Genomic DNA, 19,019 nt, shown 5'->3' on the forward strand with positions numbered 1-19,019 from the left:
CAACCTAATAAAGTACAAAACAGCTATCGTATCGTTATATTGTAAATTGAACTACGATGCGTGTCTCAATATACTTTTTTTTTAAATGTCGTTCCTGAAAGCGTTCAACAATTGCGAACAAAAGGTATTCTTACGACAGACCATCGGAAAAAAAACCGACGAGATGTCTTGAAAATGTTTGATCTGAGTCTAAAGTATAGGGTTTCATAGAACATGTTTTCCAAAATGTGCCGATGCGAATAGGTCCTATGCGATCCCAAAGGGGTTTATTCTTGTTCGAATCAATTTTGAAATTCAAGCCTATTCAGTACTAAATTTGTAAAATGAAATCGAATTTAAACTTGTTTGAAAACATTTCAATAATATAATTCCGCAATCCGATTTCAGATTTACCCCTTCGTTATCATTATGGTTATTGTTATCATCTCACAACCATTCATGGTCTAACAATTTCAGTGAATTTGACCTATGTAACACTCCAAATTGATTAATTATACAGCCAGTCAAAATAATGAATTTAGAAACTACGCGCTCCAACGCATCTCGCTGGAGGATTGCTTCACTTTCACTTCGAAAATAATAACGTGTACGAGTGAACACATAAATTAAGAGCACTATCACTATCCGTCGACGCGGCCGACTGATTTCTACAAGGTAACGTATATAAAGGTTATCAATCACATGGATCGGTATCACTCGCTCAGCAGACCCCGTCCGAGTAACATGTCAGAGCTGCAACGTGTTCCAAGTTAAAGCTGGTATGGTAACCGATTCCGGGGTTGGCATCTTACACTCCGATGAATCCTAGATGTTCTGAATAATACAAAAAGTGTGACACCCTTTCAACGCAAGATACTGAAAACGGATTATATCCTGAGGGAAACGGGAACAATATGAAAAATCGCAAAGCACCAGTGGCCATCCGGTAAGACTGACAATCGTCTTGTGACATAACTAGTGATTACTCCCGATATCAAATTCCCGATCAAGTGAGATCGCACTTCAACGAACAACGAGATTTTGATACAAATTCTTCGACATCAAGAAGTAGAAGAATATTGTAACATACTTTTCGTTGATCTGAATAAAAAAAAATATATTCAAACGGATGTTGTTGAAGTTAACGATGCTAATGATATTGAATTTTCAGTAACTGATTCTGAATCGCAAATTATTACTAAGTCCACGTAAATTTTCACACTTCATCTTTCTTGAACCGCAATTGAAGTGTTAATAGGAGCCGGTTTTTTTTTCAAATGAAAATTCAACTAAGTTTCGCAATTTATTACTAAGTTCAAGTAAATTTTCACACTTTAACTTTCTTGGACTGCTATTGAAGAAAATTTAACTAAGTTTTTTTCTAAGTTTTATTTCGAAAAAAAATTGAACTTTACATCTAGATCTGGAGTCCCATTTTCCGAAATGTTCTGCATTGCCTTCCAAAAATGTTATGTATACTCTAAAATTTTCCTAGCATAATGGGAAAACCTAAATTGAGTCATTTATATTTAGAAAGCGAACAAAATAGGCGAAAAACGAAACAAATACAGTAATTTGATTAACAACTTGCTACGCAAGTTTAGCTAATTTAATTGATATTTGGTTTGTCATCAATCCAAAAGATTTTTAATTTGTTAGTTCAAACAATGTGATGGTGTTACGTGTTATATATTTATTATTGTATTATATACGTATTATTGAAGAATCCAATTAATTTCAATGATATTTACAGGCATACCAAAAGAAACTATGTGATGCATTCAAAAATTGTTTTACATCAATACCTGTGAGAATACAATTCTCTTATTTGTTATCTTAATCAATAACTAACTAACATCATTCAATAACTAACTAACATTCAAAATATACAACATACATCATTTGAATTTGGAATATGTTAACTTTTGGTAACAATTGTAACCATAAACTCAGTTCTTTTGATTCCATTTCAAGAACATCCACTTCAGGGGCACCACGTTCTAGAAAGCCTTCTCAACTTAGTCTAACTCGTGTCATTTTTATTACAACTTTGTTGAGGTCACAAGACTCAATAACACCCCTGGCATGTTCAAAGATACGGGTGAACCTAGAAAATTCATACCGAAAACAGCTAACATCCGTATTGAACCACAAGATTATTACATGATCATCTGGCGTATGATCACTATGCACCAAGCCGGTAATTCCTCCATTATGTTGCTCTCATGCTAGATTTCCATGAAGAGACCACACCCTTTTCAGCCGTCGCTCTGCACTCGAAGACCAGCAGAACACCGATTACTTCCAAAATTCACAGCTGAACTGTCCCAACCGCTGCAACAGTTTAAGATGTATACGATCCTTGCACGGCCAGAATCAGAGCTGCCATCACTGAATGATCCGTGTTCTGTAGAAATCTACGAAATATATTAATATTTGAATTGTTAATTATGGTGTTAAATTACCTTCATGTTTCCGTCGTTCGGTGATCGGGATGCGTTTAGCTCGACGATTTTGCAACATCTAACCATCAGATCATCCAAAACTGTCCGTTTTTATACGGAATCTGGAGGCGAAAGGAGGCATCATGCTTTCACCAAACCAGAGAAAACTAAACTTTCGAATTGCGTGAATTTTACTGTGATCGTTATAAACCATATCGTTACGACAGCGATTCAATTATTTCGGTAAAAATAAGCTGTATAAAAATGAACCGGCGAACTGGAAATGGTTTCACTTGCGCTAGAAATGTTCCCGGGAGTGCCACGGCTTGAACGACGGTAAGGCAAAAATTTATTATTTATTGAATCATGATCGCACCATAGAATTTCACCGGTTTTTTTCGTAGTACCGTCAAAATGTTGCATTGTTGCTGCCTTTCAACCATCGACGTTATCTGCAATGGAACATTGAAACGAAGTTTTTCGATCAACAAGTAGGTGTATTTGACTATACAATATAGCGACCATTTTTCAAAAATCTTAAAAAATCATGCAAAATCTTCCGAAAGATTGAACAGATATTCTTGATATAGTAAGTAGGATGATAGAGGTTCAAAAAGAGGTTAACACAACTAAACATTACGTGAGAAAGAATGCAATGACTACAAACACCAAATATTTGAGCTATCCAAACTAATTTTTAACTGAAAAAATGATAAAGATATTAATCAACCAATCATATCACGAGTTTATAATATAGTAACTAAATCCTGTAAATTTCATCAAGAAACATTTTCTTTAATTGAAAATTGTCTCAATGAGAATTCTTGACGGTCCAAAAGCGAATTCGACAAATGTTTCCAATGGCATTGAGCTCTGTTCTTGATAATTAAAGAAAAATGATTGGTAGTATCCTTGGAAGGGGAGATCTAAGAGGAAAGTGAGAAAAAATCATGCATGAGAACGCTTGTGGATCCTGTTTTACGCGCAGAGCGTGTTGTCAGTGACAAATTGTCACATTATAAAATGCATGCCGATATTTCTTCGATGGGCTCTTGCAAGTTATCTGTAAAATTTCATATACCGCAATTTACGTTCATCTATTGTTAACAAATCACAGAAAAAAGTATTTTGGTATATTGTGAAACGGAGCTGAAAATACAACATTATTGTAAAACAGTTGGAAACCGCATAAAGTCAGGTGTTGTCACGTCACGAAAGTATTTGACTGGCAACAAGCGAATTTAGATATAAAATATTCTCAAACTAATAATTCTTCTAGGAAATTTTCTCAATTTTTGCTTTCACATCGTTAACTTTTTCAAAACGTTATCACGGCACGCTGAAATGTGCCAAATGGGGTTTCCGCTGAGATAAGCTTAGTAATTCGCTTCACATGGCGAATAACGCGGATGGATAATAATAACATGTGTTTTGGCAAATAAAAAAGTGTAATTTCTTCCATAACGATTCGCCGGCCGAACAATTACGCCAATCCAACCGCTTTGAAACCCCGAGATGAAACACAGAACCAAACGCTTGGTTTCTGAATCTCATTGGCATTACATCATTTAAAAACTTTATTTTTTAATTTTTCGATTAAGGTTTTCGAATGTTGATGTCTGGGTAAAAATATTCAAATTTCTTCATATTTCTGAAGTCTAGACGTTGAGAAATATGCCTGTTCGTGCCGGAATGATTTGAACATCCCAAACGTAGTTCACAACGTGCCAGCGATATTGTGTGTTTCTTTACTAACACAACAACGCTTGGTCTGTTTCACACAACATACAAAAAGGGATCATTTCTCTCGGGAGAGTAGAGTTTTCCCAGATATTGCTTTGATCGCTCTATTCTTATGTGATAGAACAGCTGATTGCAATAGAATATAGAAAAAGCTGATTGTAGACAGGATAGGACAGAGAACAGAATCATAGACAGAAAGATACGGTCGGAAATCGGTAAAATATATGTGCTCGCGCTAAGTTCTGTGTTCAAATTTAAATATCTGTTTTGTCTGTGAAGTATCCGAAAATCATAACGGTTGCTCGCGAACAATGCCCTTGAGAGAATTTTCCTGAACTCTTATTATTTAGCGAGATAGAGCCATTTTAGTGACGCGATATATAATCTGGTAGGGTAGGACGGGGCAAGTTGGTAATTTTTGAATAAATTTGGCTATAACTTTGTAGTACGAAGCTTTGCGTTAGAATGTTATGTGCCACAATGAAGCTTACCTTTTACTTTTTCGATGAAAAATGGTTATTTGATATTTCCTTTCATTTTTAACGTCTTTATATTTCAGAATAAATTGACCAAATAACCCCACACACGGGGTAAGTTGGTAAATAATAGGCATGTTTTTTTGAGCAAATAATAAACGTTTTTCCATTTTACGTTTCCTTCATTATAAATTTATTAATTAAATCAAACCAAAAACAGTTAACTAATATAATGTAGCAAGTAAAAAAACAAATTAATGAAAATTTCATTTTTTTCAAATTTTGAATATATAAATTTGTGTCTTTTGTATATGTTACATAGTTATGTTTTTTAAGTGATACAAGAACCTTTCTTTTTCAACCTTTACTATAAATATTGAACATTTCCAATGTGTATTCATTTCTTTTGTTGTTCAAGATATTATTTTGGTAATGGAATAACTTCGAAAAATAATGAAAAATTCAAATTAGTATCGTTGTTAAAAATTAGTCGGGCAATCTTTTCTAGCGATTTCGTCTCTCTTCCATTTGTGGCGAACCAGAGATGCCAGGTTTGAAGACATGTCTCCATTTTGAAGACATTTGATTTTGTGAAGACATTTTGAAGACATTATGAAATATGTGAAGACATTTCAGTATGACAGCGTACGTGGATTTTTAAAAGATACTAGCTGACCCAGCAAACTTCGTCCCGCCCAAAATTTGTTTTTTGTTATCAATACCTTCAAACATTCACGTTTTCATACTAGCCCCCTCCCCCCAAGAGAGAGAGGAGGAGTGTCTATTCACCATGGAAACGTTTCGTGTCCCTTAAAACATTCGCATCACAATTCGCAAACAATTTGGCTCCATTTACTTGATTAGTTTTCGAATTATACAGAAATTTGTCTTTTATTTGTATGGCTGCACCCCCCCCCCCCCCTAAGAGAGGGGTGTGGATAGTCTAACTGCCACATGCCAAATTTGGTTTCATTTGGTTGATTAATTCTCGAGTAATGCAGAAATTTGTGTTTCATTTGTATGGCAGCCCCCCCTAAGAGAGGAGGGAGGAATATCTAACCATCGTAAAAACATTTATTACACCCTAAAACCTCCACATGCCAAATTTGGTTTCATTTTGTTGATTAATTCTCGAGTAATGCAGAAAATTGCGTTTCATTCGTATGGCTGCCCCCCCTAGAGAGGGGGTGGAGAATCTAACCATCATAAAAATATTTATTGCACCCTAAAACCTCAATATGCCGAATTTGGTTTCATTTGCTTGATTAATTCTCGAGTAATGCAGAAATTTATGTTTCATTTGTATGGCAGCCCCCCTTAGAGAGGGGGCGGAGAGTCTAACCACCATAGAATCATTTATTGCACCCAAAAACCTCCATATGCCAAATTTCATTTCATTTGCTTGATTAATTCCCGAGTAATATAGGAATTTGTGTTCAATTTGTATGGCAGCCCCCCCTTAAAGAGGGGGGAGGGTCTCAAACTACCACGAAAACCTTCCCGGGCCCCAAAACCCCCTACATACCAATTTTCATGTTGATCGGTTCAGTAGTTTCCGAGTCCATAAGAATCAGACAGACAGAAATCCATTTTTATATATATAGATTACTTCCATGAAATTATTACTATTGGCCGAAAATATCGTCAAAACAGTAGTCTCAGCGAACGAAGCGGTCTGAATACATATTGTCTCTAGAAGACATTAGTTCATTTGCACACGAAATTCGAGTTATTGTGACATTGGATTTCTATCATTTTGGCCCTACTATGCAATAGATTAACCAAGATCTTTCAAACGACCACTTCACAAGTCGAAGGTTTTCCGGTTACATACCTTTTCTACAATTAGTTTCAAGGATATGGTTTAAGTTACAACCAAACTTTCAAAGTTGAAATAAACAGATAGAGTTATCACAGTTCCATTTTTGTGTAAAGAACTTTCCTCCGATATTATGGTGAAAACATTTTCTCGTACCATGTCAAGACTTTTGAAAAAATCACCTGGCTTCCCTGCGACGCACAACCGCTTGCATTCTTGCTTGCATTTGTTTTGATGACATTTGTACCGTTCGCCCCAAAGTATATATAAATAGCCTCCAGTTATGCTACATTACTCAATGCATTATTGTGAGTTCTGATATTCAATGATAGCGTTTATTATATTTAATGGAAATTTTACAGCAAAAAATATAAATAAGACAATTACCGTTTTGTCTCAAATTCCGAACACTTAAGCCTTGATGGCCATTAAACAGTGTCTCATCACTCAAAATGGTAGTTTTTCGCGAAATTAATTTGATTTTTGAATACAATAGAGCCTTCTTTTTCATTTCACTTAAAAAAAAGATTTACAAATGAGGGCCTTAGAATGCAAGGGGTGTAAGTGACTTGATCGATTTCTCTTCATCAACTTTTTCTTTAGTTAATAACTCAACTGCAAAAAAGTTCCAATTTAAGTTCGCTATAGAATTCGATAGATGAGGTTCTGACCTATCTTCCACATTGTCAAATACAACTGGGAATGTATTTGCAGCTAAGTTATGACCGATGTAGAGAAATCGATCAAATCACTTACACCCCTTTCATTCTAAGTCCCTCAAATATATTTTCATGGTGAAAAACTAAAAATTATATTAATCACATTTGTCTCAAATTCTGAACACCATTTATGTCACTGATTCATATTCCGAACACTTTTGTCTCAAATTCCGAACAGCAAAAATGCATTTACTGGACCGATCCAGATGATCGATATATCAAATTAAAGCGAATTTGCTAGTCTTTTTTGGAAAAATATTTCACTCGCAAAGAATGACATCTCTGACTTCTGGATATGTTATGTAAAACAATATGCTTTTATGCTTTCAAGAAAACATATCAAAAATTCAGCGCACTTGGTCTCGAGACCATGACTAGACAAATAAATATATATTATGAAATTTATTTTTGCAGGTGTATTATCTTTAAAAAAACCCCCAACTGGCTTTAATTTGATATGTCGATCATCTGAATCGGTCCAGTAGTTCAAAAGTTATGATTTTTGAAAAAAAGTTATTTTAGGAAAAAAAAGGAATCGGAAAACCACTATATCGCGTTGGCATGGAATGGCTGTTTAATCGAATCAGTATATAATCGAGTCCGACCTGTTACTTCGGGACCCCGGTTTTGTTATCGTGGTTTTAGTTGAAAACCTGACTAAGAATATCAATTTTACTTAATATGAAAACAACAATCAAATAAGTTGAAAAAACTGCAAAAACTGAATAATTAGCATTCCTTGTATTTCACGGAAATTGCTAACGCAAACATTTTACCATTGTCTGTCACTTTTTTTGCAAATGCTTAATATTATAAAATATAGGCTGAATCAACACTTGTAAATGATGTTAAAATGAAGCCTATAACCCAAAGAATATCAAGGCTGTCATTATTCGACTATTTATAACATTAAAGTCCAGCAAACTTACATTCAAAATAAAGTGTTCGGAATTTGAATCATGCATAGAAATTATATTCAAATTCCGAACACTACTGAAATATAAATTTCAATAAGTATGTCTGCATAAAATATCATTTTTTTCATCTTTTTATTGTAGATTCTTACTTTTTCTAGCAGCAGAACATGACCAACTTTCCCCTATGACCAACTAACCCCACCCTACCCTACTACCTTGACACAAAACATTGATACCATTTTTTCTCGAAACTACCCAGCAAACATTAAATCGCATAACTTGATGTTCCGTCTGCTGGGAACTAGAGGTGGACTGTATTTAGGTTGGTTGCTCTACTCGTGGAGACAACCGGTGCGTGGAAGGAAGGAGACAACTGGTGCGAGGCCTTTTTAACGGGTGGGAGCCCCTGTGGCTTCGTTCCGTGCATGGAAAACTGCTAAACTCTTTGAGATGTGCGTTGGGGTTAGAGCATCGCAGAGTGCAAGCATGGTGATTTACGAATTCTACACTATGTGCATTTTATTCAGATTGTTTACACTGAATTTTCTCTATAAACATTATTTACCCTGGTAATGATTAATAGCGACACTATTCTGCAGTTGGTCGTACCACTGCTCTTGCAATATTGCTGGTACCAGAGGGGCCAATAATATTTCTCAAAGAACTGGAAGAAAACTGGATCCAGCGAAATCGTTTTACTTCAAGAAGTTCGGTTTTGATTTATGTAAAATCATTTTTTATACTTATTCCAATGTCCGAGAAATACTTCTTCTTCTTCTTCTTCTTCTTCTTATACGCACTAACGTTCCTAGAGGAACTCCGCCGTCTCAACGTAGTATTACTTGCGTCATTTTCATTAGTACTTAGTTGAGATTTCTATGCCAAGTAACACGCCTTGAATGCATTCTGAGTGGCAAGCTCTAGAATACGCGTGACCACAGTGCAAGTCAGAGGAAATTCCTTTGAAGAAAAATTTCCTCGACCAGAACGGGAATCGAACCCGAACCCCCGGCATGTTAGGTTTGACGCTAACCACTCGGCCACGGGAGCACTATTCCGTTCAAAGCGTATAGTAGATCATAAAATAACAAAATAACGTTTTCCACCACTCGAACATTACAGTGAACAACACTTGAGGATCTTTTCTTCTAAAACCATTAAAAATATGGTTTTATTTGGATAAAACTTAAAAAATCTCGTTATCTCGTACAATGAGATTAATTGAGGGGCTTAGAATGCAAGGGGTGTAAGTGACTTGATCGATTTCTCTTCATCAACTTTTTATTTAGTTAAAACTCAACTGCAAAAACGTTCCAATTTAAGTTTGCTATAGAATCCGATAGATGAGGTTCTGACCTACCTTCCACATTGTGAAAACAGTTGGGAATGTATTTGCTGCGAAGTTATGACCAAAAGAGAGAGTCGATGTAGAGAAATCGATCAAATCACTTACACCCCTTTCATCCTTAGCCCCTCAATTGACGTACACGGTTTCTGGTTATTGATTAATGCATCAAACCTAACCTGAATTTTCTGTTCTTTTCCTTCTCGAATTTTGACATTTCTGTAGTGCCATCTTCGTAGCTATCTTTTTCGCTCTCACGAAGAATATGAAATAAAAATTTCACCTGCGAATGACGGATCTCTATAAAGTCTTGTCCAGTTAGAATCCGTACGCGTTGCACATTTTACAGCGGCACAGTCAGTGGCCGCTGCAAGAAAGTTTTTACAGCGGTTTGTTTACAAATGTTTCCTCTTCTGGTGGTAAAAGTTTCAAATTTTTTCGTGCCGTAAGTCCGGAGTTATTCCACATGGAAGACAGAAGAAGAAAATTAATCTTGCACACCCACGTTGACAATCCAACGTGGTCGGGTGCGAAGATCGCGAAACAGTTGGATATCGCTAAAACTACCGTATGTGATGTGCTCAGACGATTCCGCGAGCGGAACAGCGTGGACCGGGCGGTTCAAAAGAAGCGTCGAAGCGGAACCTACGATCGTCAGCTGAATTGGAAGGTGTTGAGAACCGTCAGAGCAAACCCTGGACTGTCCGAACATGATATCGCTCAGAAATACGGTGCCGCTCGTAGTACCGTTCGACGAATCATTCACCGAGCTGGACTTCATTCCTACAAAGCAATCAAGCAACCAAATAGGACGATGAAGCAGAGTCTAGTGACGAAAACTCGCGCTCGTAAGTTGTATTATCAGGTACTAACGAAGTACCATGGATGCCTGCTCCAGGATGACGAAACTTATGTAAAAATGGACTTCGGCCAACTTCCGGGACAAAAATTTTATCTTTCCACGGCACGAGGCGATGTCCCCGCCAAATTCAAGTTCATGTTCATGGACAAATTTGCCAAGAAGATGATGATCTGGCAGGGTATATGCACCTGTGGTGCGAAGACGCCGGTTTTCATCACTACAAAGACCATGGATTCGAAATTGTACAAGGAAGAGTGCCTGAAGGAGCGTGTGTTGCCTTTCATAAAGGCACACAATGGTCCCGTTAAGTTTTGGCCTGACTTAGCGAGTTGCCACTATAGCCGGGAGGTTCTCCAGTGGTACCGCGACAACGGGGTGGATTTTATCGAGAAGGAGTTCAACCCACCAAACTGCCCCCAATTCCGCCCAATTGAAAAATATTGGGCGATTATGAAGCGGAAGCTAAAGAAGACCGGAAAAATGGCTCGGGACGCTGCAGGGATGACCAGATTCTGGAAAAAACTGGCCACAGAGGTCGACACTGCCACTGTGCAACGTTTGATGGGAGGAATCACCAGAAAAGTGAGAAGTTTCATCAGAAATGAAGAAAAATAATTTTAAGGACATTTTTTTGTAAAAGTGCAAGAATATATCTTTCTTTTGGTTGATCACTCTTTTTTGTATGTCATTCTATCTCCGAGATATAAATGATTTCTTCCGTACGGATTCTAACTGGACAAGACTTTAGTAGCAAGTCCGAAAAAGAACATCCCAAAGCCCATAAGAAGAACGGTTGTAAGTTGCTATTCGTTGTGCTACCTAGAGAAAGATAACTGTCCACCGTTGCGATTGAAGTTCGGTGCAGAGTACGCGCGTTGATAACGGACCATATTGCAGGGAATATTGGATTTAGAGAAGTTCTCAGGTTATCAAAAAATAACTCTCCTCCGTCCCGATGAGATTCCTATAAAGCGTACGCGCGATGCATAATATTTCAGGTTCAGGTTTCTAAAGGAGTTCTCTCGGATTCTCAGGTTTCCAAAAGATAACTCTTCCAGATTAGAGTTCGATATACCGCCGGTCCGATTAGTTTTTGATTTCCTCTGGTAATCTTTACAGGTTTCCTAATAATAACTCTCCGCCGTCGCGAATGGAGTTCTATAAAGTGTATACGCTATGAATAACACCGGGATGATTGATTTTGGAGAAGTTCTCTCAGTTACCTTCTCAGGCTTCCCACAATGAATTTTCCATCGTTTGGATCTCGATGGGAAAAGATGCGATAAATAATAGAATGTATAGCCGATCCAATTAATTGTACAGGTTTTCTTTTCAGGTTACCTAAAAATAATCTTTCTCGCAAGTTGTAACACATGAGATCTTCGGATTTTCATTTCGTCAAATGGTCGATTGATGTAAACGAATGTAAACGGAAGGAAGATTACTTGGTTTTTATATTCATATCAATTAAAAATATGGAGCACATTGACACTATGATCTTCTGGGCTTTAGAATGATTTGGAGGACCTATCACGTCTGATGTTAAGACGTTATATAAACTCAAAGCCACCATAGCACCTGAACAAAATCATATATGCATATCAGGCTCCCGTGGTCGAGTGGTTAGCGTCCCACATTATCATGCCGGGGGTTCGGGTTCGATTCCCGTTCTGGCCGGGGGATTTTTCGTCAAAGAAATTTCTTCCGGTTTGCACTGTGGTAACGCGTATTCTAGATCTTGCCATTCCAAAATACATTCAAATTTTATCCGGTGTAGATATCTCAACTACGTTGAGAAGGCCAAAGTTCCACTGGGAACGTTAGTGCCATCCAAGAAGCAGATGAACGTAAAAATTGAACCATTGTAGTGCTGCGAAAAATTGTATTACACGCTGTGGAAAATCGTTCAACAGTAAATCATATTAGATCGGAATTGAGAATATAATACACCATACAGGGAAACTTCGATATAACGTACATTTTACTTTCAAAATTGTACGTTGTATCGAATTGTACGTTATATCGAAGCATAATAAAAAACTAAGAAATATAGTTTATATTACTTTTTTGTGTTGCTGTTTGGGTAAGATAAATAAATAATGATGGAAAAGTTCAACTAGAAGATGAAGTTAATCTTTTTCATGATTATACTGTTCATTAAAGCTTGATTCATTTAGAATCCGGAATCAAAAAACCAATTGTATCTCGGGATTGGTTAAAAACACAAAAAAATGTGTCTATATCAGAATGTAGATAATTTATTTTAAAAATTATTCGTTTACAGGGTTGATGAATTTTCATACTTTTCTTCAGATACGCTTCATCAAAGTTTGGACTCTCTGTTGGTCAAGCCATTTTATTCCACGATCTCTTCATGTCTGCAGCATCCCGAAACACTTTGGCATACATTCCGCAATCCTTGGTTTTCTATCCACAGCTACGAATCCCTTGCAAAATCATGCACTTCCTGGCATATTTATCAGCGAAAACGAGCTTAAGTTTGCTGGGAATGTCTCGTCTAGCAGTGCCCTTCTAGAATATCAGGCCTGGCAGCTGTCCAAAATCCATCTTTACGTACATTTCGTCATCCATCAACAAGCATCCTTCGTACTTCGCCAAAACCTTGCTGTAAAACTTTCAAGGCACAAGTGGTCTTTTGGCTTCCAAATTTTGCTTCAGGGTCCTGTTTGTTTGCTTGCAGGCACAGAAATTTCGATAACCTTTTCGCATATGGATTCTCCGGATATGGACAATGGTTAACACGTTAAGCCCCGATTATTTCTTACTCCGCTTTCCATTCAGCGCGCATCAAGAGAGTTTGCACAATATCAGTGTCGGTTCCAGTTCACAAAGATACTTATTGTATTAATAGAAAACAGCAATACGACTAGAAAGTAGTCAAATTTTGTAAAACATCCGAAAACAAACCATATATGTTTTTATTTTATTATTTTATAACTGTCAGTCAGTCAGCACTTTCGTACCAAAAAGCTCAATGTCGGCCCCCAGGGACCGACGCTGGGCTCAACGTGTTAAAGTTGTGTTTGTGACGATGTCGTAGTCCGAAAGGTTGCGGTAATTATCTCATTTCTTTAATCCTCAGCTTCCGATCGTATGTTTCACTAAGATCCGTCCACTGAACCATCAGAACAACACTTGCGCGTTTACGAAAATGTTTCAGTTCATCATTTACTGCCGATTTAGCCCCTTTCAGCGCTTTCACCCCCCACCCCCACGAAGTTCCCCTGTATAATGTTTTTTTGTAATTTTGAATGACTATTTTTACCTGTTATTTGATTACTTAACCACTTAACCAACCATTTCTATATATATAAATTTCATGACATTCCACTAATATGCAATCGACAACCAGGACTAATGTATCCGATTGCATCTCTTTCGTATTATATGTACGAGTTTTAATTGTTCTATAATTATACTTATTTCTATGCCTATAGTAAATCGAATATATATATGACAATAGTCGTACCAGATGCATGTATAAGTCGTGTATACATCCAAACTAATTCGCAAACATTTTTCATTTACGCATATTTTTTTTCCAAAATATATATTTTTATCAAGGCTCATATGGCGTTAGCCTCACGGGGCCGGGAGTCCAATACTTTGACAATTTTTCTTATTATCTATGTTAGTAATATGTAACCGATTTACATATATGCGCCTCCATTTTTGCATTTATATACCAATTAGGTGCATCATATACAACCTAAAATTTGGGGTTGATGATGCTGTATAGAAGCTCGGTATACGATTTAATGTTTGCTGGGTATTTTTTACAAGCTGGCATACGCGGTATCTCAAGCTCTACTGATCAGTTTTCTTTCAAATTTATATGAATAAAATCTGTATACATTCCTCTATCGCATGAATCAATGAACTATTTTTTTATTTCACTATTTTCAAACAATCGAAATAATAAATAATGTGCTAAAATTTTTAATTTGATATAGCGATATCTTTGATAATTCAGAATCATTTCGGATAACCAGAAAAGCTGAAATTGTATACACATTGTACTGTTAATAACATTATTAGTTTTGAATTTTTTTTTCTCATTGAATTATTTTCGTTTTTTTGACGTAGGACTACGTCTAACCGGAAGATATAGGGGGTGAAATGAAAATCTAGGCACTGAACAAGTAGGAAAAAATGCAAGATTTGGAACGCTTATAACTCGAGCATTTCTCAATAGATCGCAAAGGTTTTTGCATCAATTGATAGGAAATATATCTACGCATCTATCATAACGAATAACATTTCATTTTTCATGAGATAAATAATTGAATAATTGTGAAATATCAAGCATTGTTAAAATGCCCTATGTGCCCATTTTTGATTGGTCCATTTTGTGCTCCTCAAATCGTACCGACCAAAACGGGCAACCAGAGCAGCAGCGAAATAGAATGAAGCACGATTGGAAAGGAAAAAGAAAAAAAATGAGGGAAACATTGGTCGCAGTCTCACACATGCGTAATTCTCGAGCCAGCCAGTCAGCTTAAAAATCCCCGCTCCGCTGCCGTAACGATCATTCTCATCCAAACCGTACGCCACATCGGTTCGCATCACAACACATCAACAAACCAACCCAAGCAGCCATGTCTGCACATGGTAAGGGAGGAAAAGTGAAGGGAAAGGCAAAATCCCGCTCGAACCGTGTTGATCTGGAGTTCCCCGCAAGGGTAGCTAGGCCGAGCGCGTTAGTACCAGTGCACCAGTCCACCTAGCCGGCGTTATATAGTTTCGGCCGCCGGAGTGATCGAGTTAGCTGGCAAAGCTGCTCGCGACGATAAGAAAACCTGCATTCGGAACAGAACACATTCGGTTCGGTGGACATCAAGACAACAGGCAGTTGCAGCGAGTGGCGAGTGGCAAACGCAATCGCAAAACGGCATCAGGTAGCAGAAGAAAAAAGTTTGTTCTTTATACAAACTGGTTTGGTGGTAAATCCAGAACAAGGCGGCATCGAAGGCGTTCGAAATGGTTTTTTTCAAAACCACGAGTACTAAGTTTTCTAAATTGGAACCATTCCATAAAACAAGGCGCTTTTCAGGGCCATTAAATATTCCAAAAAAAGTTTAGGAAATAAAGTTCAATGCTTTCTAAAACATTATCCAAAATAATAATAAAACACAAATTGATGTTTTCATAATTTGTTTGCCAGGATCTGATGAGTATGTGACTTTGGCAGTTGTTCTGAGCTTATTGATAGTTGGAGACTTTCCTGATTATTCAATTTTCACCAATTCTTAAATTGTTTCCAGATTTAAAGTACAGTAATCTACAATTAGTTCGACATTTAGCTAATTGGACGGACATGTAATGCGACTTAAAGGGTGTGTCACATCAAATTGCATCACGGAAAAAACGCTGTAGAAATTCGCCCAGTAGACCGATCCTTTTGAAAATTTTAGACAGTAAAATAAAAACTATTAAACAACTTTTGGCATTTTCTTTTTATTCATACTTCGAGCCCAAGTCCGTATGCTCGCACCTTCCTCTTTACCCCGTCCATAAGGTTCTGTACAACGTCAGGTTGTAGTTTTTTTTGAACAGCAATCCATTTTCTCTTGAAGTCCGCCTCCGATTTGACAACTTTTGGGTTCTTCCGGAGGGCCTGCTTCATAATCGCCCAATATTTCTCTATTGGGCGAAGCTCCGGCGCGTTGGGCGGGTTCATTTCCTTTGGCACGAAGGTGACCCCGATGGCTTCGTACCACTCCAACACGTCCTTTGAATAGTGGCACGAAGCGAGATCCGGCCAGAAGATGGTCGGGCCCTCGTGCTGCTGCAATAGTGGTAGTAAGCGCTTCTGTAGGCACTCCTTAAGGTAAACCTGCCCGTTTACTGTGTCGGTCATCACGAAGGGGGCGCTCCGCTTTCCGCAAGAGCAGATCGCTTGCCACACCATGTACTTTTTGGAAAACTTGGATAGTTTCTGCTTGCGAATCTCCTCCAGAACGCTGAATTTGTCCTCTGCGGAGAAGAACAACAGGCCCGGCAGCTGACGAAAGTCCGCTTTGACGTAGGTTTCGTCGTCCATTACCAGGCAGTGCGGCTTCGTCAGCATTTCGGTGTACAGCTTCCGGGCTCGCGTCTTCCCCACCATGTTTTGCCTTTCGTCACGGTTAGGAGCCTTCTGAACCTTGTATGTACGCAGGCCCTCCCGCTGCTTGGTCCGCTGGACGAATGAACTTGACAAATTCAGCTTATTGGCGACATCCCGGACCGAACTTCTCGGATCACGTCTAAACTGCTTAACTACGCGCTTGTGATCCATTTTTGCCGTTCTTTACCTTCCGGTCGATGGTTAGGTTCTCGAAGTATCGTTTTAGTACTCTGCTGACCGTGCATTGGACGATTCCCAGCATCTTACCGATGTCCCGATGTGACAACTCCGGATTCTCGAAATGAGTGCGCAGGATTAATTCACGACGCTCTTTTTCGTTCGACGACATTTTTCCAAATTTACGAAAAATTGACAGTGAAGCATGGCCAACGTGATCTATACACTCTTATCTGATTATAAGCGAAAGCTGAAGATATAATTCCTAAAAATTGAATTTCTACAGCGTTTTTTCCGTGATGCAATTTGATGTGACACACCCTTTATTTAGTTGGACATTTTTGTAAACATAGAGATCCAAATTATGACCCCACATTGAAAGTAGACACTGTACCACTGTCATCGCAAATGTTCAATTACAGGTTAAAATTACCTCCAATCCGATACTGAGTGGTGGTAATGCGTGGTGCCATTGAATGTAATTTACTGTAAAATATGTCACAAGCTGGATGAGAAGAAATTTTCCAACTGTGAAAGCTGTGGCCGAACAAGATGGGGATATCGAGTGATAACAAAACAATAAACTCTTTAGATTGAAGATAATTTTGTGATCCTGAAAAGGACCCTTTTTAGCCTACATGTGAATCCAACGAGCGAACAAATCGTAATGAATGTATTTTTTTGCCATCGCTCCCTTTTAACGCTCATTCGTTCGTCTCGTTGGACTCGCCCCTCTGGCTGAGTCTCCGATTTGTCTCTATCCTGTGAGTGTGTGCCGCTAGAGTATAAAACACGCGGACCCCAAAAAAATATCTTATTTTCTTTCAAACCGTAAACCCGTGTGGTTGTACGGCATCGGCATCGTGGACGTAACAAAGGAGGACAAGTTAAGGGAAAGGCAAAGTCTCACTCGAACCGTGCAGGTCTCCAGTTCCCTGTTGGTCGCATTCACTGATTGCTCCGCAAGGGTAACTAGGCCGAACGGATTGGTGCCGGAGCACCAGTATACCTAACAGCGATTATGGAGTTTCGGCCGTCGGAGTGCTCGAGTTGGCTTGCAAAGCTGCTCACGACAATCAGAAAACCCGCATCAAGAACAAAGCAGTTTCAGTGAGTGGCAAAGTGTTTCTCCGGCACGTCGCATTAAATGTAATTTACTGAACAACATGTCACAAGCTGGATGGGAAGAAATTTTCCAACTGTGAAAGCTGTGGCGAGTGGCAAACGCAATAGCTAAACAGGAAGGTTTAACCGAACAAGATGGGAATATCGAGTGATAACAAAAACACAACACCAAAAGTTCTTTTCAGAACCATCAACATGTTCATAAAGAGTAAACAGTAAACTAATCCATTTTTCAGATAGATAGGTAGGTATTCACGTAGGAGAAGAAAATAAAACAATATATTTAAAATATATATTTAACAAAAGCTGTCCCCTTTGTATAGTCCTACGTCACTCCGGTTATGTCCCCGACATTACCCACCCGTCTTTTTAAAAATATTAATAAACAAATAGTTTTTTTTCCGTTTAGTTTTTGCTGTATTCTTCAAAGATAAAGAAACAAATAATGAAATAGTTGATAGTAATTGATAGTTTAAATTTTGTTTATCCCTTAGAGGATATGTACTGTACTCGCGCGAAAAATCCTCTCTTGGAACTCTTGTACTCACAGAATGTGCGCTAGAGTTCCAATGGATATATGGGGAAAAATGACCTTCGAATTTTCAAAGGGAACTTGATTAAAAATGTTGATTCCCACGAAAAACTACCCTATGCAAAATATCAGCTCAATCGGACTTCATTTACTAGTGTCGCACATCCGTCAAAGTTTGAGTTTTTTGAAAAGCGAAAAATCACCCAAGGGGGGAGTGAAGGAAATCTGGGGTTTCAGATTATATTGATCTATGGGCAGAAACAAATACAACAAAATGAAGACGGCTCAAATCGGACCATTCCTTTTTCGGGTTTTGCGCGTAGCAACACATTTGGCCTTCCATTTTTATTCATGAGACTAGCAGTCCCGCCAAACTTCGTCCCTTCCAGAATGGATTTTTTGTTATGAATACTTTCAAACATTCACGTTTTCTTAATAGGCGAATATTCAACGTTCTCATTGACTCTTTACAATCCCCTTTTACTATAAATTTCCTAGTACTTCTACCAAAACTCGTCATTATAATATTCTCGTATAATATTCACAATTCTCGTTCAAGATTCTTCAATCACTTGTAAATAACATGTTTCTTCATTACATGGAATACATGTTTGATATAAAAATATAATAAAATGAAGACCACTCAAATCGGACGAATCAAACGAAACGGAAACGGAAAGCTTTTCTCGAGTTTTGCGCTTACCAACACACTTGGCGATCCATTTTTATTTATATAGACATCAAACATCAA

General features: G+C 37.9%; 1 protein-coding gene across 1 annotated transcript in view; it reads right to left on the minus strand.

Moving 5' to 3' along the window:
* Nucleotides 1-1,885: 1,885 nt before the first annotated feature.
* The window catches only part of LOC129779452 (sodium- and chloride-dependent glycine transporter 2), a 34,367-nt gene continuing 17,233 nt past the window's right edge, over nucleotides 1,886-19,019 (minus strand). Inside the window, exons 6-7 of the mRNA XM_055786937.1 lie at nucleotides 2,445-2,875; nucleotides 1,886-2,396 (exon numbers count right to left, since the gene is read on the minus strand). Of these exons, the coding sequence (XP_055642912.1) occupies nucleotides 2,780-2,875 (96 nt within the window). The 3' untranslated portion in view covers nucleotides 1,886-2,396; nucleotides 2,445-2,779. The remainder of the gene's footprint in view (nucleotides 2,397-2,444; nucleotides 2,876-19,019) is intronic.

Source organism: Toxorhynchites rutilus, chromosome 3 (assembly GCF_029784135.1).
Source record: "Toxorhynchites rutilus septentrionalis strain SRP chromosome 3, ASM2978413v1, whole genome shotgun sequence".
Lineage (NCBI taxonomy): Eukaryota > Metazoa > Arthropoda > Insecta > Diptera > Culicidae > Toxorhynchites > Toxorhynchites rutilus.